This window comes from Carettochelys insculpta, chromosome 14, assembly GCF_033958435.1.
Source record: "Carettochelys insculpta isolate YL-2023 chromosome 14, ASM3395843v1, whole genome shotgun sequence".
In the NCBI taxonomy this organism is placed as follows: domain Eukaryota; kingdom Metazoa; phylum Chordata; order Testudines; family Carettochelyidae; genus Carettochelys; species Carettochelys insculpta.
The window spans coordinates 12,595,538-12,619,289 of record NC_134150.1 but is presented as its reverse complement, the minus strand read 5'-3'; the positions used below and the strand labels follow the sequence as shown (position 1 = coordinate 12,619,289).

The 23,752-nt window shown below is 45.3% G+C and overlaps 1 protein-coding gene across 1 annotated transcript in view; it reads right to left on the bottom strand.

Moving 5' to 3' along the window:
• Window positions 1-23,752, bottom strand: part of RPGRIP1L (RPGRIP1 like) — a 193,958-nt gene that overhangs the window by 79,132 nt on the left and 91,074 nt on the right. The window contains exons 12-17 of the mRNA XM_075009174.1: window positions 22,590-22,696; window positions 22,304-22,354; window positions 20,960-21,139; window positions 19,777-19,894; window positions 17,785-18,237; window positions 4,998-5,149 (exon numbers count right to left, since the gene is read on the bottom strand). Coding sequence (XP_074865275.1) covers window positions 4,998-5,149; window positions 17,785-18,237; window positions 19,777-19,894; window positions 20,960-21,139; window positions 22,304-22,354; window positions 22,590-22,696 — 1,061 coding nt within the window. The remainder of the gene's footprint in view (window positions 1-4,997; window positions 5,150-17,784; window positions 18,238-19,776; window positions 19,895-20,959; window positions 21,140-22,303; window positions 22,355-22,589; window positions 22,697-23,752) is intronic.

Below are 23,752 nucleotides of genomic sequence, written 5' to 3'. Positions count from 1 at the left end.
TCACTACCAGCTTGGCCTAGGTGGAATTGGGATTTTAACACCTTCCCCACAATGAATTCAAGGAGGGATTTATTAATGTGAAGCATGAAGGGAATTCAGCTACATGTTGCAATTCATTAAGCAATTGTGGTGTCCCATATATATCCCACAAAGCTACTCAGTGACCCTCCAAGTATGGCTGCTTCGCTGTGCACTGCTGTCAGGTATGCAAGAAGAAGGTCGAAGTAAGCTCATGAAGTTTGGATTGAATCTGAATTAAAATTTGAATTGGAATTTAGCAGCCACGTTTTGCAAATAAAAGGGGGTCCATTATGAAAAAATCACTTTGACCACTGCATTACACGACATTGGTAGCAATTATCGGTAGCCCTGCACCGCAATCATGAGCATTCAGGGTAGTGATCTGCCTAGCACTTCTCAGGCTCACAGCTTGGACCCACCAGAAGATTCTGGGTCTCACTGCCATTTGGGGAGAACGACTGGTGGTGAAGAGACTTTGTGTGGCCAAGAGAAACATAGCCATCAGTGATAAGATGGTGCGCAAGATGGCAGCCCGAGGTCACTCCCAGGACTCTACGAAATGCCGGGTGAAGGTTAAAGAACTCAAGCAGACCAATCAAGCAGTCCGGGAAGACAACCAGTGGTCAGGATGGCTATTATCAACAGCTCCACATGCTTGTGGGAAGCAACCCCACCATGGAGCCCAAACTGAATTACGATACTTGTGGAGGCCCTGCTACGGATTCCAGGGTGAGCACCGCAGAGCAATGTGGCCCAGACGAAGAGGGCAATGGAAAGGAGTAACAAGCAGGGGACAGAGGAAGTTGTTCTGTACAGCCTGGAGCTCTTCACCATAGACCTGAAACTGGTCCCCTCCATGGCAGGCTCCTCCACAGAATTCCCCTCCACAGCAGTCCCCTCCACACCGGTCCCGGAGCCCTCTGGAACAAGCAGTTTTGTTGAGTCTTTATTCTGCATGCTAGAAGCAGGTTGGGGGAGGGTACAGCTATAGAGATTTGCTAGGTACAGGCTTGCTTGCTGTGCTTCTGTGTCCCTCAGAACAGCGTGTTACTGTTTCTTGGGATGGAATGTTTCTCTTTTCTGGAGATCTCCTCAAAGGCCTCATCCAGGCACTCTTCCCACCCCACCCCACCCAAGATTCATGGGCAGGTTTGACTGGTTGCAGCTTCCATGGTAGCACACCTTGCCATGACAGGCAACCAGATAGCGTGTCATGGCATCACACAGCATTTTAGCAAATTGTCCAGGCTTTTAGTCACACTGCAGGAGCAGCTGTTCTTTCTCCATATCTGTTAGTTTTAGGAGGGTGGTGTCTTTCTGGCCTGCAGCAGCTGGTGGGCACTCCATTCCCCACCCTACAATGCAGTTTGCAGGCACTGGGGGGAGGGGGGTGTTCCCCCCACATGTCCCTTTCCAACCAGCATTTCTTTTCATTTTTCATGGCTCCCCTCGCGCCATGCTGCTGCCAGGCTCTGCTGGGCATTCCCCCTCCCAATCCCACTTACCCCCAGAGCAGGACTCCCAGGTGTCATGTGGCTGCTGGGCTCTAGTGTGTGTTTCCCCTCCCATGTCCCTTACCAAACACCATTTGTTTTCAGTTCTCAGGAACCCTCCTGCACCCTGCAGCGGTTTCCTCTGCTGTGCTCTTCCTCTCCCATGTCCCTTTACATCCAGCCTTTTTTTGGATACTTTTTTTCTTTAAATTATTTTTATAGTGCATTGAAGCCCCACATGCAGCTGTCCATTTGCCACTGCCACAGGACACCTGGCCAAGACACCTGGTGGCTGCCCATGCTTTGCAGACCTTTCTGTTCCCACCAAAAGAGGACAACTGCTTATAACTTACCATGTACACAAAACAATGTGCTGGTGAAGTGATGGCAGGTGAGGTATTGTGAAATGCATGCTAACCCATCCTTACTAACCCATGCATCCTTCGAAAGTGTACTTTCAGTGATAGTACATAGAAAGACCCACTCATAGCACTTCAAAGCACTTTGTCACTTGTATCTTAATTTTTACCTTTATTTTCCAGGCCCAGTGTCCAGTGTTGCAGAGAAAACCAGGAGACGCAGGAAATAAACAAGATATGATCCTGCTGCACATGCAAGACACTCAGGAAGAGCACAAGAACTTGACAAAGGACACTGCTCAGTAGTGTTACAGTACAGCTTCAAGAAAATGCTTGACCTGCAGCAGCAGCAATTGTCAAAGATGATTGAGGCCATGGCAGAGCACACTGAGGTCATGGTAAAGCAGACCAAGGCTGAGGCAAAGCTTGTAACGGCTGCTATTGAGCAGACAGAGATCCTGCCCTCCCTGCTTCAGTTGCAGAGGAACTCCCAACCCAGCAGGACATCAGCTGATAACCGCTGGCCAGATTCCCCTTAGGAGAAGGCACCCACCCCCTGTTGTCATGGTCCCTGCGATGAATCCCCTGAGGGGAGGTTGCCCACCCTCCAACATCGGGGTCCCCACAGAGGGAGCGAGGGCAAGGCTACCCTGCCATTCCAGCCCCAAGGGCCACTGCAAAAGGCTATGCAAGTACCGTTGAGAAGGCTTCTTTTCCCAGACACTTAACATCTTCTCCTGACAAAATAAAATCATTCCTTGGAGTTTGGTGTGATTTCCTGTCCTGCAGGCACGTGTGGGGGGGAACACAAATCAAAATGGGCAGGTGGGAGGAGGGTTAGTGCCGCTGAAGGCACAGCTGGGCAGTGAAACTTCCTTGTCTGCAGTAGACATGTGGCTGAGGGAACTGGGCCAGGCGGCGGGGTGGGTAAGGTGGGGCACCAAAAGCACAGCACATTCTGTTTACAGCAATTTAAGCCCCTCCCACCAAAAAAAAGCATTCATTCATTACAACATGGTTGATTTATTGGCATTATGGCAGAGACATACATAGGTGCCATGTGTGTTACAGATCAGTCATAAAGCTCTTTTTTAAAGTGTTCCTTATTGCTGCAGCCTGAGTGTGGCTACTAATGGATGGCAGTGTAGATGGCTGTGAGTAAGCCCTGTCTATTACCTTTGCTCCAGAATTCCAGATAGATGGGAATGTCTCCTGCCTTGATTCAAATATGTTGTGCAAAATAGCACAGGGTGTAATAGTGGTGGGGATATCAGCTTCAGAAAAGTCCAGATGGATCCATGAACATTTGAACCTTGCTTTCAAATGTCCAAAGACGCATTCCGCGATCACTCTGCACCCGCTCAGTCTGTGATTAAAGTTTTCCTAGCTGGGAACCAGGGCTCCTTTGAAGGGTTTCATCAGGCAGGGAAGTAGAGGGTAAGCAGGGTCACCCAATATAACAATGGGCATCTCCACATCGCCAATCTTGATTTTCTGATCAGAGAAAGAAGTGTCATCCAGGAGTTTTCAGTACAGTCCTGAATTTCAGAATATGTGCGCTTTGTGAACCCTTCCTGAGCAGCCAGTGTTGATGATGGTAAAATGACCTTTGTGATCTACCAACCCCTGCATGACTATGGAGAAGTACCCCTTTTGATTAATATACTCCCAGGCCAGGTGGTCTGGGGCCATGAGGGGGATGTGTGTGCCATCTATGGCCCCACTGCAGTTAGGAAACCCCCTGGGCAGCAAAGCCATCCACTATGGCCTGTACATCTCCCAGGGTCACAATCTTCCTCAGAAGATGCCAAGGGATTGCATGGACCACCTCCATCACCATGGACCCCACTGTAGATCTGCCCACCCTGAACTGATTTGCTACTGACTGGTAACTGATGAGGGTTGCAAACTTCCACAGCACAATTGCCACGCACTTCTGAACCATTAAAGTCTGCCTCATTTTGGTGCTGCTGTGCTTCAGGGTGGGTGCCAGCACATCACAAAGTTTCATAAAGGTGGACTTGTGCATGCAAAAGTTCTGCACCCACTGCTGGTTGTCCCAGGACTCTAAAATGATGTGATCCTACCCGTGTGTGCTGGTCTCTTGAGTCCAAAAACGCGGCTCCACTGTCAGCAATGCATTCATGGCAGCCACCAGCTCTGCATTCTTGGACCGCAGTTCACATAATTACTGTTCCAAAACACCATCGTCATCATCGTCATCATCATCATCAGCACCAGTAGGACAGACAAGCATCACTGAGCTTTGGAATTGAAGGACAAATTGCATGACAGACACTGTGGTTTTCAAAATCATTTGTGCGATAAGTTGGAGCGTTCGTGGATCCATGCTTGCGCTGGAATGCTGCAGCACGAAATGGTGTGATTTCCAGTTCTTTGTTCACTTGGTTAGTATGCAGTAAATTCTGGGATAGTGCTTGGAATTCTGGGATTCCAACATGAAACACCCACAAGCAACCGGGGCAAAGGCACTGTGGGATAGGTACCCACAATGCAGCGCTCACACTGTCGAACTTGAATGGGGTAACGCGGATGCAGATATTTGACATAGAGAAAAGGTGGGTCAAATTTCAAGAAGCTTTGTGGATACTTTATTCGAATTCATAATAATGAGATAAAGTATTTGAATGTATTATATATTGATTTTATCTTGTAGTGTAGATGCAGCCACAGTCTCATCTTGATTATCCAAACAACAAAAATCCTAAGCACTTCATCTGTAGCAGGGGGCTGAGCTACCGGACAAACCTACCTCTCATGTATAATGCAGCAGAGCAAGACATCAGAAAAACTGGGCATCTAGGCATCAAAAGAATTATGTGGAATGTCCACTCATTATTATTTCATTACTTCCTTGGCAAGAAATTAGGTATAGATAGTAGTTTAAGTGACAAATAGTGACTGATGGTTAAAATCTGTTCTCCCTGATACAGCTAGTACAATAAAAACTGGTACTTTTCTGTTCAGGATCCCTTAAAAAGGAATGAAAAGGGTAGAGCAATGAAATGCAGAGCAAAAGCTGACAGCTGAAGGAAATTACCGAACTGAAATAAAATATTTTAACAGATTACTTTAGATGTAAAACAAAAATAAATTAGCTTACCTGTGGAGCTTTTTCACATTCCTTTAAATTGGATGTTATATATCTCAGGGCTTTTGACCTTTCTTTGTAGAGTCTGATTGCCTGATCCATTGGAACTCGTAGCCTGACCCAGTAATCCACTGTGCCATAGTTTGGGATATTTCCTCCAGTTCCTATGGAATAAATATATTATATCTATATCTACATATAATAATTAGGGGCTTACCAAATTCATGGTCTATTTTGGTCAATTTCACAGTCATAGGATTTTAAGAATCATATACTGATTTCAGCTATTTAAAACAATGGTGTAATTATAGGGGTCCTGACCCATAAAGGAGCTTTGTGTGTAGTGGGGGTAGGGGTGTTGACATTCTGTTACCCATACCTGTGTGCTGCTATTGGTGGTGGCACTGCCTTCACAGCTGGGCACCTGAAGAGCAACAGCTGCAGGGTTGGAGCCCAACTCTGAAAGCAGAGTTGCTGTCAACAAAGTACAAATTTAAGGATGGTAAGGTATCACTTACCCTTCTGTGTATCTGGTGGCTGAGAGCTGCCTTCAGAACAGCATGCCTGCTCAACAAGCTGCTCCCTGGCAGTTCATCTCTGCAGTTAATGAAGTAATGGTGGGAATATTGTGATCCCTCTATAATAACCTTAAAAACATCAAGGAGTCCCATGGCACCTTAAAAACTAACAGACATATTTGGGCATATGCTTTTGTGGGCAAAACCCCACTTCCTCAGACTAAGTGGGTTTTTGGCCATGAAACCTTATGTCCAAATATACCTGTTAGTCTTTAAGGTGACACAGGATTCCTCAGTGTTTCTGCAGATAAAGACTAGCATGGGTACCTCTCTAATACATATAATAACCTTGTAACACCCCTGCAACTCCTTTTTGGGTCAGGACACCCATTTGGAGAAGCAGTGGTCTTCCCCACCAAATCTGTATTGTATAGGGTAAAAATCACACAAAAGACCAGGTTTCTCTGTGACTGGGTCTACACTATAATGATCTTTCAAAAGATCTTCTGGAAGATCTCTTCCGGAAAATCGTCTTTCGAAAGATCATGTCCACACACAAAAAGCGGATCAAAAGATCGATCCACTCTTTCAAAAGATTGTTTCGCTCTTAAAGGGCCCCTCCCAAACATCCCCTAACCTGCACATGCCGCTGAGGCCTGCCTTACTCCACACAGCACAGCAGAGCCTATGCACAGTTCGGAAGCCCACTTCAGAGCTCCATGGACTCACAGCAGCTCCTGGACTTGGTCCTCATCAATTCCCTGGTCGGCCTGCTGGCCACAATGGTTGCAGCTGCCCTCCAGCTTGTCTGGTGCCAGAGATCCTCCACAGGGGCTGTGGAGCCCTAGTCTCCTAGGCCCCAGCCATGCTCCACCCAGGTGACCCAGCACATCTGTAGCTACGCCAGCAGCTCCAAGTGGTGGGACTGGCTCATGATGGGCGAGTGGGACAATGCCACTGGCTGCAGAACTTGAGGATGAGGAAGGAGATATTCCTGGAGCTCTGCAACTGGCTTACCACTGCCCTCTAATGCCAGGACAACCACACGTGGCTCATCCTCACCCTGGAAAAGCACATGGCCATTGCCATTTGGAAACTTGCCACCTTGGACAGCTACCGCTCCATGGGGAAGCAGTTTGTAGTGGGCAAGTCAAATGGTGGGGCCGCTGTCCTCAAGGTAAGACACGCATGACTTGCAGACCTGGCATGGGGGGGTGGGAGGGGGCTGCTGGGCAAGGGGGACCCTCGGAGGCCGGGAGTACAAGGGGGTGGGGTGGGGAGGCCTAGCCCTGGGAGAATGTGAAGCCCCATCCTGACACGGGCCCACTGCCAGAGGGGAGGCCTCACAGGGTGAAGCAGGCAGGGGAGCCGAGGAGGAGGTACGGACCAGGAGGTGGGTGGAGGAGCCATCCGAGGCCAGGGCAGCCCTGTATGCACACAAGTGTGTGGACCCCTGCAGGTTGTCAGTGCAATCAACCCCCTCCTGCTCTGGAGGGTTGTCTGTGTCAGAAACCTGGACATGGCTGTCATTGGCTTTGCCACCCTTGGCTTCCCACACTGCCTTGGTGTCATTGGTGGCACTCACATCGCCATCCAAGCCCTGGACCACAGTGCAGGCCGCTGCATTAATCTCAGGGGCTACCATTCAGTGGTGCTGCAGGCCCCGGTGGATCATAGGGGATGCTTTATGGACAGTTATGTGGGCTGGCCAGGCCCACAACAAGCAGATTGTCTGCAACTCCAGCCTCTGCTGGAGGATGGAGGCAGGGACTGGCAATCCCCAGCAGGAGCTCATGCCTGGTGGGAGACGTGACTTACGGCCAGTAGTCCTGACCCATGCAGCCATACACTGGCCACCCAGATACCACCCATGAGCTGTTCAACAGCTGTATCAGCCAGGCACACTACCCTGTCGAGTGGCCATCGGCCTCCTGAAGGTGCAGTTCGGGCACCTCCTTGTGCACCTGCACATCAGGGTGGACAATGTCCTTCAGATGGTGGGGGGTGTGCTTGGGCCTCCACAACCTTTGGAGGCCAAGGAGGGGACCTTCCAAATGGAGCGAACAGCCAAGGCTGGTCCAGGTACGACCAGCCTCCTGTGGCCCCAGACCATCAGGCCCACCACGATGGGCCACGGGTCTGGAGGGCCCTGAGGGAGAGTTTTGCCCATAGGCCCCAGTGACCCTCCCCGGGCACCCACTGCAGGCTCCTCTTGCCTGCAGCAACACCCTGTCCCCCCTCACAACCCCTCCCACCCATCCACCAAGCCCTCTGCCCCACCCCCACACCAAGGAACACAGGGAATGAGAAAGAAATAAACTGTTTACTGCACCAAACTGATATGTACACAAACTCAAACAAAACCAAAAAAACTATATATGGGGCTGTGGGGGGGAACTATATACATCAGGGGGCTCAAGAAAGGGGGTGAGGGCACCTGAACTTGGATAGTGAGGCCTGGGAAAGAGGGTGGGGGTCCTCTCCCCTCCAAGGGGGTGTGAGGCCGCGAACTACTGTACCTGCAGCTGCCCCTCCCGCCTTGGATCCGGGATTCCCATCAGGGCCTGGACAGGGATGGGACCAAGGGGAGGTAGGGGCACTGGATAGGGAGGTGGTCTCAGGCTCAGCAGGATAGGGAAGAGTGGGGACAGAGGGGTTGAGGGAGCTGGCTTGGTGGGGTCCACTGTGGCCAGGAGCCAGTGGCCGAGGCCCCGTAAGGTGGCAGGAGGTAGGTTGGGTGGGAGCAGGGCAGCAACGTTGGCTGTGAGTATAGTGGGGGGAACTGCTGGAGAAGCAGATGGGGGGATGGAAGGGGCAGGAGGCCGGGCCAGCTGCCCCCTGAGGGCCCTGCAGATGTTCCACAGGGTCCTCATCCGCTTGGCCCCAGCCTCCCAACTCATCCAAATTCAGCTGCCACTCCACAAGCTGGCTCTGTTGGTGGAGGGTGGCTGTGCAGGTGGCAGCCTCATCAACCTGGGGGTGGCGATGTAACTGCCAGCCACAGGTCCACCTGGGTGCTGCTGGTGGGGGTGCTCTGGCCCTCTCCACAGCCGCTGCTCTCCGACTCGCCAGCCTGACATTGGGGACAGGGCTGGCCGACCCCAGTGGGGTGCTGAGTCTTTCCCAGCCCTCAGATGGTGCACCTGTAAGAATGGAATGGGAGAGAGAGATCATCAGTCCTGCAGCCTAGCCCTGAGACCCCTCCCCGCACCTCCAATGGACAGTGACCCCCTCCCCGGGCAGGGGGACAGGGATGTTTTGGGAGCAATGGCATGTGTGCTTCACATGGTGGGCCCTGCTGCACATGGACCCCCGCTGCCTTGGGGATGGGGTTCACTGTTGCAGGCCCTCCAGGCCCTCTTCCAGGGAACAGGCTAGGAGGCAATGGGGGGTATCTGGGCACACGGGGTCCCCGCATGGATGGTGAGTGAGCCAGGTGGAGACTGTCCCTCCCTGACTCCCCTCCCCCCGATGGCTGCGGCTTGCAGTAGTGTCCATGGAGCTGGTGTTGACTGCCACCTGCAGGAGTGCCTGCATGTCAGGGACGCACCCCTTGGTGGTGTGTCTGGGGTCGTGCTGTCACCCGGGTGACTGCCCTGCTCCCAGCTGTGGCAGGGGCAGGTGTGTGTGTGATGTGTTTGGCACTTACTGGAGGGTACCCTGCCAATGTCGGAGAATGCCCGGATGGAGGTCTCTGAGGAAATGGTGATGATCAGGGCTCTGTCGGAGGACCTACTGTCCGATGGGGCTTCTAGCTATGGTTGTCTGGTGCAGGTCGAGTGTCCCTGCTGGTCCTGGGCTGTCTCCTCTGCCACCTCTGATGCTGCTGGGGACTCCACTGTTTTGTGGATGGTGTGGGAGTGAGGAAGCCATCCTTGCCCATAAGGAGGGCATGCAGCTCCCTGAAAAAGGGGGGCAGGACAGGCCATCTGCCCAACTGCCTGGCAGTATCCCTGGCCCACACATACCCCTGCCACACCTCTTTCGCGTTGGAGTGGACCTGCTCCAAGGTGTGGCCAGGTGCCTGTGGGCTGACAGGCTGGTGACCAGCTAGCCATAGATGGTGGCATTCCGTCTTCTCCCCTCTGTCGTCTGCAGAACCTCTTTGTCCTCCCACAGAGTGAGGAGGTCCTGGAGTACAGCCTGGCTCCATGAGGGTGCCCTCCATCTTGCAGATAGGGCAGGCTCCTGGGAGCCCTCTAAAGGCTCCCAGGGAGTTCATGGGAGGTCACAGAAATGGCTGTCTCTCAGCCATGGTGCATCCATTCACTTCAGGGGGGAGGTGTGAAAATGTGCAGCTGCTGAGCTTGTGTAATTGCTTCCACCACTGCCACTCAGCTTCCTGCCATGAGTTTTCCACAGCTCCCTGCACCTTTAAGGTGGGAGCGGAGAGCTCTGAGAGTGCTGGACAGGGCGTCTCCGTGCCCCACCTGGCCGGTGCCATTGAGGACCCCTCTTTCAAAAAACGGGCCTGCTGAGTCCCTACACATGCTTTTTTTCAAAAGAGTCAGGCCACGTTCTTTTGATTTACTTTCAAAGGAGCATGTTTTGTGTGTAGATGCTTTGTGTATACTTTTGAAAAATGGCTTGATTTTCTGAAAGACCTTGCTAGTGTAGACACAGCCTGTCTGAGATGCATTTTTCACGACCATGAATTTGGTAGGGCACTCCATATATTATTACACACACAAAAATGTAATTCTGCAAACACTTTAGTAGTAAAGCAAACATCAAAAAGTTAGGGAGTGCCAGAATTAAAGTAGCCTGTGCAAAATTTACTCTTTTGTGAATATGCACATGTTCTGTAAGCACTATCATAAGCAGTGCTGTTTTTTGTGGTGGTATGTGCTGGTACTATGTACTGGCACCTTGGCAGCCCCATCCATGGGATCCCTGGCTGGGACGCGGGAGAATCCCACGAGCCCTGCGGCTGGGAGCCAGCTGAGGTGTGCAGCCCCGCTGGCAGCCCCAGCTGTGGAAACCCAGTTGAGTACTGGCTCCTTTTTTTTAATTAAAAACCCCCAAAAACACTGATCATAAGTAGTCTATGGGAGAACCAGGAACAGCAACCATCTCTCTCCCATCCAAGTACAATGTCTAAACAAAAGAGAATATCCTTTCCCTTCATGTTCATCCTCTGCACCAAATGAGGCAGTGGCTTTATAGAACAAACAACAGGTGATCATGTGCATATCCATATGAGAGTTTTAGTAATAAGATGTGTGCACAACAGGCTGACAATAAACTGGGAGGGTGTATCTAGCTGAACCTGCAAGGGTCTCTCCTGGCTCTAGTAGCATTCAATATTTTCACTAGTGAATTGGATAATGGAATGGAGAGTGTGCTTACAATATTTGCAGACAAAATGTAGAATTAATTGGAAATCAACAGGATGAAATTCAAGAGGCAAGTGTAAAGAACTACACTTAGACAGGAAAAATCAACTGCACAACTATAAATTGGGGGAATAACTGGCTAGATGCCAGTACTGCAGGAAAGAACTTCAGGTTATAGTGGGTCACGAATTGAATATGAATCAACAGTGTGATGCAGCTGTGAAAAGAATTAATATTCTTGAGTGTATTAAAAGGAATATATCTGAGGTCTGAACAGTAATTTTTCTGTTTTACACAGCACTGATGAGGCTCAAGAATAGTGTCCAGTTTTAGGTGCCACACCTTTAACAAAGATGTGGACAAACTGAAAAGAGCAACAAAATATGACAAAATGTTTAGAAAACCTGACCTGTCAAGAAAGTTTTGTGCATGTTTAAAGTCTTGAAAAATGAACACTGAGGAAGGATTTGATAAGTTTGTGTAATAGACTAAGGATGTTTTAAAGAGAATGGTGATCAGCTGTTCTCCACTCCAAAGCTAGGACAAATAGTAAACAATTTGATAGGCATCAAGGGAGATTTACACTAGGTATTAGGAAAAAATCTTTAAAAGAATAGTTATGTTCTGGAAGAGATTACCAAAGGAGATTGTAGAAACCCTGTCACTGAAAGTTTGTAAGAGCAAATTAGAAAAAAACACCTCTTTAGGTATACTCGGTCTTGCCTCAATGCAAAGAGATGGCTTACAGGACCTTCTAAGTTCTCTTGCACCCTACATTTCTATGATTTTATGTAACTAAAGGCTACTTGTGCTGCCTGAAGCAAAAACAATCATGGATCTGTTCAAGTTTAGTGAAATTACGAGCAACTCAAACACATAAAGGAACGCTTGCAGTGTTTTTACACCCTTGTTGGTCCCAGGATATTAGAGAGACAAGGGGTTGAGGCAATTTATTTTACTGGATCTACTTCTATCATGAAATAGACAAATTTGTGCTAAATAAAACTTGGAAGACCTCAAAAAACTTTGTGTGGCTCAAAAACTTGTTTCTTCTCTCAAAGGAAGATAGTCCAATAAAAGATAATGGAAAGAGTTAAGTTTAAATATGGCTGGAGTTACCAGGCAAAAGTATCTTAATCAAGAAGATATTTAATATCTTGGAAAGGAGCCAGGAGCAGAGGGGTAAGACTGACTGGCACTTTTTTAAATAAACATAACTCAGATTAAAATGGAAATTGGTAAAATATCTGCATTAAAATGACAGTGGGAGCGTTTAATGACAAATAAATATCTAAGTATGTCATGGGGTGTATGGGGTGTACAGGGAGGGGTAGAACCTCTGTTGGAGGGACTTGTCGTCCACTTTGGTGCCCGCCTGTCACTCAGCTCTCACTTGTGGCTCCAAGTAGCTGCAGCACATGCAGCGGCCACAGCCCGGGCAACGGCTTCGACAGGCTGGCCAAACCAGGTGAGTGCAACCAATGGGGCTCAAACCCTCGGTGAATTTTCGGGTGTGCCTACCCAGCATGTGAAGTCAGTTCTGGTGGACTGGGTGGAAGAGATCATTTAGATCCAACGGCCAAGAGGGCAGTTCTGCAACACTTTGTAGAAAGTGAAGGGCTTGACAATGCACAAAAGACGTCAAGGCTATCCACTGAAACCAAAGAAGTTACCAGTTGTGATGATTCTACATACCACTGGTGCCTGGCTTCCAAGGTCGAGAGAGTGGGATTGCTCCCGTGCAACGGCTCTACCACTTAAAAAGCTTTCACGCACAGGTCCTGTGCAAATCTTCATATCATCACATCACCCAAGTCCTGCGGTGGTGGGGGAGGGGCAAAGTGACAGGTGGAGGTTACCACTGGGAGTCGTAGTCCCAATCCCGCACGTAGGCGGCCTGTGGACAAGTGGTCATCCAGCTCTGTACCTGGGGCAGCAGAGTTGCCCGGTGGCATCCCAGGTGTCTGAGCAGTCCTCTTTAGGTCAGCACTGCTCACCCTACTAATGGAAGAGCCTAGAAAATGTGGCCTAAAAATTGCCTGCCCTACAACAATAACTGGCCAGCAAGCCACAGCTGGCAGTTCAACCCTACTTGCGGTCGAAAGAAAAATTTGAGAAAACTTACCATTGGTCTATGGAATGTTCATACTCTCATGGATAGAGAAGCTGTTGCAAGACCTGAGAGAAGGACAGCTCTCATTGCTCGTGAACTAGCCCGCTATAACATCGATACAGCAGCATTAAGTGAAACAAGATTGGCTGGGGAAGGTTTCTTGAGTGAACCAGGAAGTGGTTATACCTTCTTCTGGAAGGGTAAGACTGAGACAGAGGATAGAATACATGGAATCAGTCTGGCAATAAAAACCTCATTGATGTGTCAACTCCCAGACCTTCCAGAGGGTATCAATGAAAGATTGCTGAAACTACGTTTCTCACTAAATGACAAACGTCATGCCACCATCATCAGTGCATATGCACTCATTCTAACATGCCCTGACAACTCAAAGGAACAATTCTATGAAGATCTCGACAGACTGATCAAGGCCACACCTGCAACAGACAAACTACTCCTATTTGCAGATTTCAATGCCTGAGTCGGGGCTGACAACGAGAACTGGAAAGGAGTAGCTGGGCCACATGGTGTAGGCAAAACTCCTTTTGAGCCTTTGTTCTGAAAAAGACCTGACTATTACCAACACTCTGTTCCGACAAGCAGATAAATACAAAACGATGTGGATGCACCCTAGGTCTAAACAGTGGCATCTGATAGATTATGCCATTGTCAGAAGGCAAGACATCCAAGACGTATTGATCACCAGAGTAACGCGAGGCGCGGAGTACTGGACAGATCACAGATTAGTTAGGATGTCTCTTCAACTTTACATCGCTCCCTCTCGGCACAAATGCCTTAAGCATGTGCAACCTGCTTTTAACATAGCCAGACTGAAGGATGCCCAATGTTTAAACAATTTTCAGAAGTGTCTTGATGACAAATTAACATCCCATGGTCAACTGGTCGGTACTGTAATTGAAAAGTGGGATCAGTTCAAGCAGATAGTGACTGACACAGCAATAACATCGCCTGGACCAAAGAAAAGAATACATAAGGACTGGTTCGATGAGAACCAAGAAGAAATATGTTCAGCACTGGAAGTAAAGAGAAAAGCCTTTATTGAATGGCAGAATGACCCCTCCTCAGCCTCCAAATGGGACCATTTCAAGCACCTTCAGAGCAAAACACAGAAAGACCTCCGTCAGATACAAGATAGCTGGTGGGAGAGCAAAGTCAAAGAAATTGAGCACTATGCTGAGACCCACAACTCAAAGATGTTCTTTAGTGCTATTAAGACTGTCCATGGACCTTCTAAACCAAGGACTACCCCATTGCTCTCATCAGACAACACAACGCTGGTCAAAGACAAAGAGGGTATCAACAAAAGATGGCAAGAACACTTTAGCAACCTCCTTAACAGACTATCAACCGCGAATAATAACGTCCTCAATGAAATTCCACAACAACCCGTCCTGACAGATCTTAACTTTCCGCCCACTATAGATGAGATTAAGAAAGCTGTTAGCCAGATGAGTTCAGGAAAAGCTCCTGGAAAAGATAGGATACCAGCAGAGATATATAAAGCAGCAAGTCCAGCAGCACTAGCAGCGTTCCATAGCGTGATCATCAGCATTTGGGAGGATGAAAACATACTACAGGACCTCCGCGATGCTATTATTGTCTCCCTTTTCAAGAATAAAGGCAGCAAAGCAGAATGTGGAAACTACAGAGGCATATCCCTCCTCTCTGTTGGAGGGAAGATCATCGCCTGCATCATCTTGAACCACCTAATAAGCCAGTACTTCTGAGGCAAATCTACCTGAAAGTCAATGAGGTTTTCGACCTGGATGGAGCACAGCCGATATGGTGTTTGCTGTCAGACAAATACAAGAAAAGTGCATCGAACAGAACATACACCTATACGTTGTCTTCATAGATCTGACAAAGGCGTTTGATACCGTCAACAGGGAAGCCCTTTGGACCATTCTAATATGACTTGGCTGCCCAAGAAAATTTGTCCAGATTATACGCCTTTTCCATGACGACATGACAGGCGAAGTACTGTCTGATGGAGCCACATCAGCCTCCTTCAACATCACCAATGGCATGAAACAAGGATGTGTTCTCACTCCTGTCTTATTTAATCTGTTCTTTGCATGCGTCCTTAACCACGCAATGAAATATCTGGACTGAGGTATATCCTTGAAATACCAGCATGATGGTTCCCTTTTTGACCTCTGTCGCCTGAATGCAAAGACTAAGACAGTGCAGAAACTCCTTTCTGAGGCACTCTTTGCCGACGACTGTGGCCTTATGGCTCACACTGAAAATGATCTTCAGCACATTGTCAACAAGTTTGCTGAGGCCTCACAACTTTTCGGACTATCTATCAGCCTCAGAAAGACACAAGTTCTCCATCAACCTGCACCTGGGTCAAATGCTCCTGTCCCAAGTATCTCCATTGACGGCACTCAGCTTAAAGTAGTGGAGAACTTTAAATACCTGGGTAATGTCATATCCAGTGATGGATCACTGGATAATGAGATCAACGTGCGAATATCCAAAGCGAGCCAGGCACTTGGCTGTCTGTGTGTCAAAGTTCTAAACCACCATAACATCCGGATGTCAACAAAACTGCTTGTGTACAGAGCTGCTGTTCTCTCATCTCTTTTGTACGGGTGCGAAACATGGACACTATATAGGCATCACATCAAGCAGCTCGAACCATTCCACATGCACTGCCTACGTAACATCATGAAGATCTGCTGGCAAGACAAAATGCCCAATCTTGAGGTCCTCGAGAGAGCCCAGATGACAAGCATCGAAATTAAGTGATGATTATGAAGTGAAAACTACATTGGACCGGTCATGTCAGCCGCATAGATGCCAACAGAATCCCTTGCCAGCTTCTGTATGGTGACCTCTCCCAGGGCATCCGGTGTATAGGTTGTCCATGGAAACGCTACAAGGATACCATCAAAGCCAATCTGCAGTACAGCAGTATCAAACCTAGGGACCTTGTGGATGCTGCCAGTGACAGAACACAGTGGTGTGCAACAGTCAGAAACATCTACATTGCCTGTGAGGAAGACCGCTGCCGGCATCTACAAGAGGCACGCAAACGACGTCACAGAGCATCAGCAATGCACAACCCACAGATTGCAAACTTCCCATGCGCCATCTGCGGCAAAATGTGCACCTCTAGAATTGGCTTATACAATCACCAGAGGGCACACCGTAAGACCAATAACAGATGATCTGCACAGATTTGCCATCATCGGATCGGTGGACTACCATTATGTCATGCAAATTTGACATTTCCATCTTATGCAATGAAAGAGAACTCTGCCCATTCCTGAAATGTTGAAACATAAATATTGATATTATGTACTCAATAACCAGTACAAGCATCTGTATCTTATTGATGCCTTATTAATATTTTAGTACACAGTAACCTCGAATCAACTTGTTAGAACCACAACTACGTTTCCTTTCTCTGCTGCTAATCAGAACATTACAATATAGGACAAATTAATGTGGAACATGTTAATGTCCTTTAGAAATCACACTCCCATAATTTCTCCCATGCCTTTAGATCTAGGTACCCATTTTCAGAGTTTCTTTCCACTCTCTATCTTTTAGTTAGGGTGTTTTGTCTGTTAAAACCTGAAATCAAAAGCCTTAGGTAAACAGGATTGAAAGAGTCAACATATTATTTCCTGAATTAATAGTCCATCCATCCTAATTTAACTTATCCATGTTGCCTCTAAAATAAGAGATGGTCAGACACCACATTATCTGGAGGACAGGAAACACCTGATATGGATGCTAATCAGGCCGCAACCTTATTACACAGATGTCTGGGACTACCTGGCAGATAAAATGTACACTGTAGGCAAATCCATATTTCTTCCAATCATTGCTGGCCCTCCTTAATTTCCATCCAGGTTTCCCAGTGAACACATGGCTTGGATCTGACCATTCACCCGCTATGTAGGAGGGTTAAGGTGGGCTATAAGAACAGAGGTGAGGTGGGGTGGCTGGCTCCCTGCCATACCAATCAAAGGAGTCCCTAAGTCAGAGGAGTCCCTCCACCCATTTCTGTTCCTTTATCCATTACCTCCTTTTAAATCCTTTACAAGGCCATTTATCTGATCCCTGGATGACTTTCCTATGGAGCAATTGCACTTACAACCCTTACGAAATACATTGTGGCATATGACCTACCACTTTTTTCTTATCAGAAAACGTTTCCCTGACCCTTGCTGTGGATCAGGTAAATAAAGCTCACTCCTTCAAAGCCAATCTGATGGTGTGGGAAAAATTCCTTCCCACCCCTCACTTAAAAAGGAGTGACTAGAATGATGCCCACAGGAGGTCCTAATCCAACCCGCTGTTCATCTCCTCTAGGGAAGGGAGGGCTTTGCTTGCTGCATGGAACAAAGAGGATTTTCTGGCCAGGGCTTGTATCTCTATACTTTTTCGGACCTCACGTTGCTGAGAGGCTAAGTCAGCACCGCAAAGCTGCCTACTGTCCTTTTTGCCACAGTCTCTGACCTCATTCTCCCTCTGCTTTCTTGGCCATAAAGCAGAGCTGTCTTTCCCTGGTAAGCCCAGATGATCTCTTAATTGTGGTGCAGTCATTGTTGTTACTGCATACATATTCTGAATGGTCATTCCATTATGGGCAAAATTATTCCCATCTGGACATGCCCACAACTTTTAATGAAATCAATGTGAAATGTACATTCATATCACAGAGCAAATTTTGGCCTTGTATATGTAATATTTATTTTTTTAAGTTGTAAAATATGAACTCAGTGCTGTACAAACATGCACTATTATAAATGTCAGTTAAAATATCATATAATACCCTTTGAAATGTTACTTACCAACTAAAACTGCCGTACTATGTATTTTGCCATTGTTTTCCAAGATTTCATGGAACCTCAATTGACATGCTGCAGCTGTTTTGTAATCTGTGCCAAAGGCATGATGAACCTCAAGAGTGATGGTGCTTTTCTGCATATATTGCAAAAAAAAATCATCAACGCGCACAATGTATTCAGAAGTAAAGTTATAGGATGGATTAAGACCACAAACTACTGGGGTTGTCTGTAGCTCAAAATCATAGAATGCATAGGTACAAAAAGTTGCAGGTTCCTGATCACCAAAAGCATGTACTGCTGCCGTAGAGAAGATCACATTGCTGATGTGAATTTCAAACAAGTTTTCTCCTCTTTCTAAGTGGACAGTTTCATCAAATTCATCTACTGGATCCTCTGGCAGGATTTCTGGTCTGAATTTGTACTGTTTGGTACCATAAGCAATATCCTTTAGTTGAGCTACAATAAACAACATGAAATTGAGCAAAGCACTGAAATCTTTTTCTTGTCAACAACATAACTTAATTAAATTACTTCAGAGAGAGAAAAGAAAGGGTAATTCACTGTTAAAATTATTTTTTTCAAATGCTTCAGTTCTCCTAATCTGTACAATTGCTTTTCGTTATCAAATGAGCCACAAGTTTAAATATGGGACCTGAGGCTCATATGAGTCACAATTGTATACATCAAGAATAATTTCACTGAAATCAATATAGCTACATTGGTTTTACATCATAGTTTCAGGGCACTGTATAGCAAGGGAGGTGTGAAAAAAAATGCAAGTGCTTTAAAATGAAACATCTTTTTTTAAAAAGGAAGAGATAGACTAAAAAAAAAATCCCAGAGATTTAAGTTACATATTTTTGCAGATCTGATCGAAGATTAATGGTAGAGTTCTTTACAGAATGCATACGGTATAAATATCCCCCCTGCCTTCCCACAACGTACATAATGGGTCAATGACTCTACCCTCCTGAATAACAAGCAGTTTCATCACATCTTAGAGACTAACATATTTATTAGGTCTTGAACTTCCATAGGTAAAACCCACTGCCTCAGAAGAATGATGTGAAAAAACAGAATCCAGTGTTTATACAGTGGGGAGAAAGAGGAGGAAGGAAAGAAGAAGAAGGGTTAATTGTCACTAGAAGAACCAGTTAATGACTGAACAGAGATCTTAACTATCTTATAAATTACAAGGGCAATTTCTCCACCTTTGATATTTGCAGGAATGGGACACTTCCTACTTAATTTGCTTCATCAACTGGTGCCACAAAACTGCTTGTCATTTGTGAAGCTACAGACTAACATGAGACTATTCCTCCTCCTGGTCTGTCATCTTCCTGTTCCCACCTTAACTGTTGAAGTAAGTCCACCTCCTTCATATTCCCTTCTAATCAAATATGTTTGGGACCTGTAAAAGAGCCCCACATCCATTTTTCTGTTGCAGTCCCACTGCATTTAGGTGTGATGAGCATGTTGTTGCAGCTGAACTATACAATTAATTAAGTATAAATATAAGTTTGCTCTTTGGGGAAAGACAAAATAATAAAACCAGGACCCAGGCACCATAACGTTCTTCAGTAGATGGGATAAACTTTTACAGTCCATAAAAACAATTGAGCCATTACTAAAATTCCTATTACATTAGTCCTTGTTAGTTATTGCTTTTTTATTTTTACATGCAAAATATTTCAAATGAAAAAAAAAACCCAAACCAAAACAACTCAGCAGTAATTTGTGAATTAATGGAAAAAATAAAATGAGTGTTGAAAAATTAAAAAAGGGGAAATATTTGGAAATAAAAGCCATTTCAAATGTAAAATTGTGCTGACGGATCCCAATGCTAGATGTTTCCTTCTAGTTTTAGAAATAGAAAAATCCTGTGTGAAAAATATTCACATTATTAACTACTAAAAACAACAGATGTTTAAATCCTTATAATTTCTGACAAATTTACCTTGTAAGTTTGGACCAAAAACTGGATTGAAAACGTACCTTCTAATTTTCGGATGCGTGCAGCCCTAATGTCAAGAAGATGAACATACTTTTCCAGTTTTAACTCATAATCTTGCTGTAAACCCTCCATCTTCTGTGTCACTGCTTCAACTTCAATCTGAAACAATATTAGCAAATATAATACATTCTGATAATTCATCATATGTGGAGAAAAAGGTATCATTTATTTTTTTGACTGATAAACGATATAATCACAAAACTAAAAAGCAACTGTGTAGCTCTTTAAAGACTATCAAAATAATTTATATGGGCCAGGTCTACACTACAGCACTCTTTCAAAAGATCTCCCTGAAGATGTTTTAGAAAAATCTTCTTTCCAAAGATCGTGTCAATACACAAAATGCGGATAAAAGAGAGCGACTGCACAGTCCAGGCCCTGCTTTTGAAAGAAAGGGCCAGGAAATGCCGAGAATGGGGTTGCAGGGCTGGCCAGACACACCCTTAAAGGGCCCCCCGAAAAAAAACCCTCCCTGAACATACTGCCGAGGCCGGTCGCGCTGCACACAGCACAGCAGAGTCTGTGAATGGTCCTGAGGCTCACAGCCAAGAGCCATGGAGCGACAGCAGCTCCAGACCTGCACGCTCACCCTGTGTGGGCTGCTGGCCAGCATCATTGCAGCCACCCTTCACTTCCTCTGATGTCAAAGACTTGGCTCTGGGGCCCTCAACCCACCCCTTGCCCATCCACCCCATAACCCCTCCCCCCCGACCCCTTTTGCCGACCGCCCCCCCCAATAACAAGGGATACGGGGATGTTGAAGAAAGAAACTATTTACTAACAGAAACTAAAATATTCAGCCATGTTCCACATCATGGCAGGGGGGAGGTCAAGCAGAAGCAGGGAATCCAGGGAAAATGAGGGGGCAGCTGCGGGGGTGGCGGGAGGACAGTCTGGTCCCTGAAGGCCCTGCAGATGTGGAGCAGCTGGCTTCCAGCCGTGGGATTGCTGGGTCTTCTCGCACTGCCCCACAACCTGTCTCACAAATGAATGCATGTATTTTGGGGGATTACTGTATATCAGAACAGCTCTTTTTGCTGAAAACTTCCTGAATTCGCAAGTCTCACTTCTTAATTCAAATTTCTACAGAAGGGAAAAAAGTAATGGTGCTGCTAATGTTACCCTTTTGTTACAGATTATTTTCCAGTGTGAACAGTGTAATACCTGATAATCTTTGTTAATTTTATGCTGCACAATTAACATATTCCGTGTCTTTTCAAGTTCTTGCACTGTTTCTGCATGTGTTGTTTGAAGCTCCCTCATGGCATATTCCAAGTCTTTATGGGTGTCATCTTCTATTTTCTCTAAAAAGATAAGGTCACCATTCTTCTGCTCCTTACGAACCTACAACAAAAAGGTTATTATTTTTTTTTTATTGGAGTACAATTTGGTATCTGCTTGCATGCCTTAATCCACTGTGAAAAGGGCACTAAGACATAAAATATTCAGTCTTATTATAGGAATAATCCTGTGAGATTCCACATGCCCCCTGACAGAACATGGTAGAAAAAACAGTTCAGCACTTCTCACTGGAACCAATTACATGACATAAGATACCTTGAATAAATAAAAACTCTATTCATCAACTAAAATTAATAAAATTGCTACAGATTTACTTTGGGTATCCTTAATGGCAATGATCTGATGGCGTAGTAATATATGGCTTTTCCTCTGAGATCATAAACGTTTCCATTATCTGAGCCTCTGACACTAGGGTTTTCAATACTAGTGGAATACTAATACTTTTCCAATTCTTGTCTTTTTTAAAAAGAAAATTAAAAATGGTCATTTTCTTTTGTTTGGGGATCTTTTGCCTTTTTAAAAAAATATTATTTATCTTTAGAAGTCTTCATATATAATATAAAATGTGTGCATCTTTTCAAAGAAAATAACACCCATAAAAAGAATTCACCTGAACACCGGAAACAATCTTTTCCATTCATTTCTTCTGTTTCACTTCATTACCATATTGTTGTTAAAAACAGAATTACAAACTACACACAAGTCAAAAATGCATTTTTCTAGTTCTTTTGTAAATAACCAGGAACAGGTGTTCAGGCACAGAAAGCATCTTTTTACCATGCTTTCAGAGATTAACATTTTAGTTTAGGGTATATGTCCATTTCCTTCAAAATTAGTCAGCAAAAAGTGGTTTTTGATCAGTATTGTAATATGAGAAAGTAATAAATAAAGAACAGCTCTTTTTACTGAAATAAAAAGGTAAAGTTTTAAAAGCAAGCATCTGCTGATTTGGCCTAATTCACTTTTGATGTTACAATGAAATATGTACATAACCTACATAAATTTTGTCCTGCCATCTTTTCCTCTCTCCTTTCCTGTAACTGGAGTTTGACATATGTACAAGTGCAAGGAAGAAGCATTAGCTACTAAAAGGTGCACAAATGATTCACTTCTTGAAGACTGAGGCATTGTGTAAAGAACATACAAAAATCAGAGTTAAAAAGTAGTCTGGGACAGATTGAAATGTAATCAATTTTTGTAAGTTACCTTTATGAGCATGAGGGCTTCACTGAGTTCTGCCATTTCAATATCACTCTCCTAAAGCAGAAACAGTCAATAAAATGGTGTTTTCAGATGTGAATGAATAATGGAGAGATACATTCAGAAAAACATGGTGCCATCTCACTAAACATGACACTTTGTCTGATTTCATGAATAAATAAACTCCATCATATTTCTGCATTACTTTGGTTTTGCTTTTAAGAGTACTCACACAATGCATTAAATATAGAAAGCTTTTAATGGTAACTTTCTAAACAGAAAAAAAGTTTACCTTGGTGAAAAACTTCATGCGATTTTTCAGTTCATCTAGCTGTTGCTTGTGTTCCAGATAATGCAACTGCAGTTCTTTGTTCTCCTGAGTTAGTTTCTCATTTTGGTCTTATGAAACCAAAAACATAAAACAAACACCATATTCCATTTAATCCAATTTATCTCAGAGCTGTGCTACTGATATTCAAATCTACCTCTACATAAAAAGTGCATTTTGAATATTTCTCTGCTATTTCTAACATGGAGATATACACTTCTCTTAGAACTGGAAGGGACCTTGAGAGGTCATCGAGTCCAGTCCCCTAAAATCACAGCAGGCCTATCACTGTCCCTTACACTTTTTGTAATATAGTTGCCCCAGACCCTCAAATGACCCCCTTAAAGACTGAACTCTCAAACTGTGGTTGATAGGGCCAATGCTCCAACCACTGAGCTATTCCTCCCCTGATAACATAAGCTGCATTGGCCTGAAATTTAACACATGCCTGCCACCTGACAGGCAAGAAGGCTAGCACTGAACCATCAGCCAGATATTAACTCACATTGTCTTAGCTATCTGCAAAAGGGAGGTTGAACTTTGGATTTTGTGACCTGATAGTGGGAATTAATAAGAGAAGGTTATTCTTAATATCTTTAAAGCTCAACTCCACGCATAAAAAATATCTACATTTAAGAAGCACCTAGAAATATAGGGAAACCTTGAACACCACCATACAGAGTATATTCAATCAATTTGTGTAACTGCCTTAGTCAACCATTACCTGATCTGGCATGGGGTTTAAATTTCCCAGATTATCCACTAACATGCAATTAAATCCATATTAATAGCTAGCAAGCTTTAATAGGAATTTTGCATCAGTAAGGATGAAGTAAACAAACTTCAGGATTAGGCCAAATGACTGTAAATCAATTTAATTCTAAAAGTGCAACTTTTAAAAGTTTTCAAAATTACTGAAGTTCCTGAGGGACAGATGTGGAAAATTGCTATGATCCTTTTTGATTTATGGCAATGTTTTCTATATTTTGTATTCCTCCTTCCTTGACTGTCTACTGAGGGTCCTAACGCTACATCCCCTCACTATTTGCTACAGTATTATAAATTCATTTTCTAGAGCTATATAGTCAACTTAATATGGAAGTATTAGCTTTTGCAATGTCCATTTT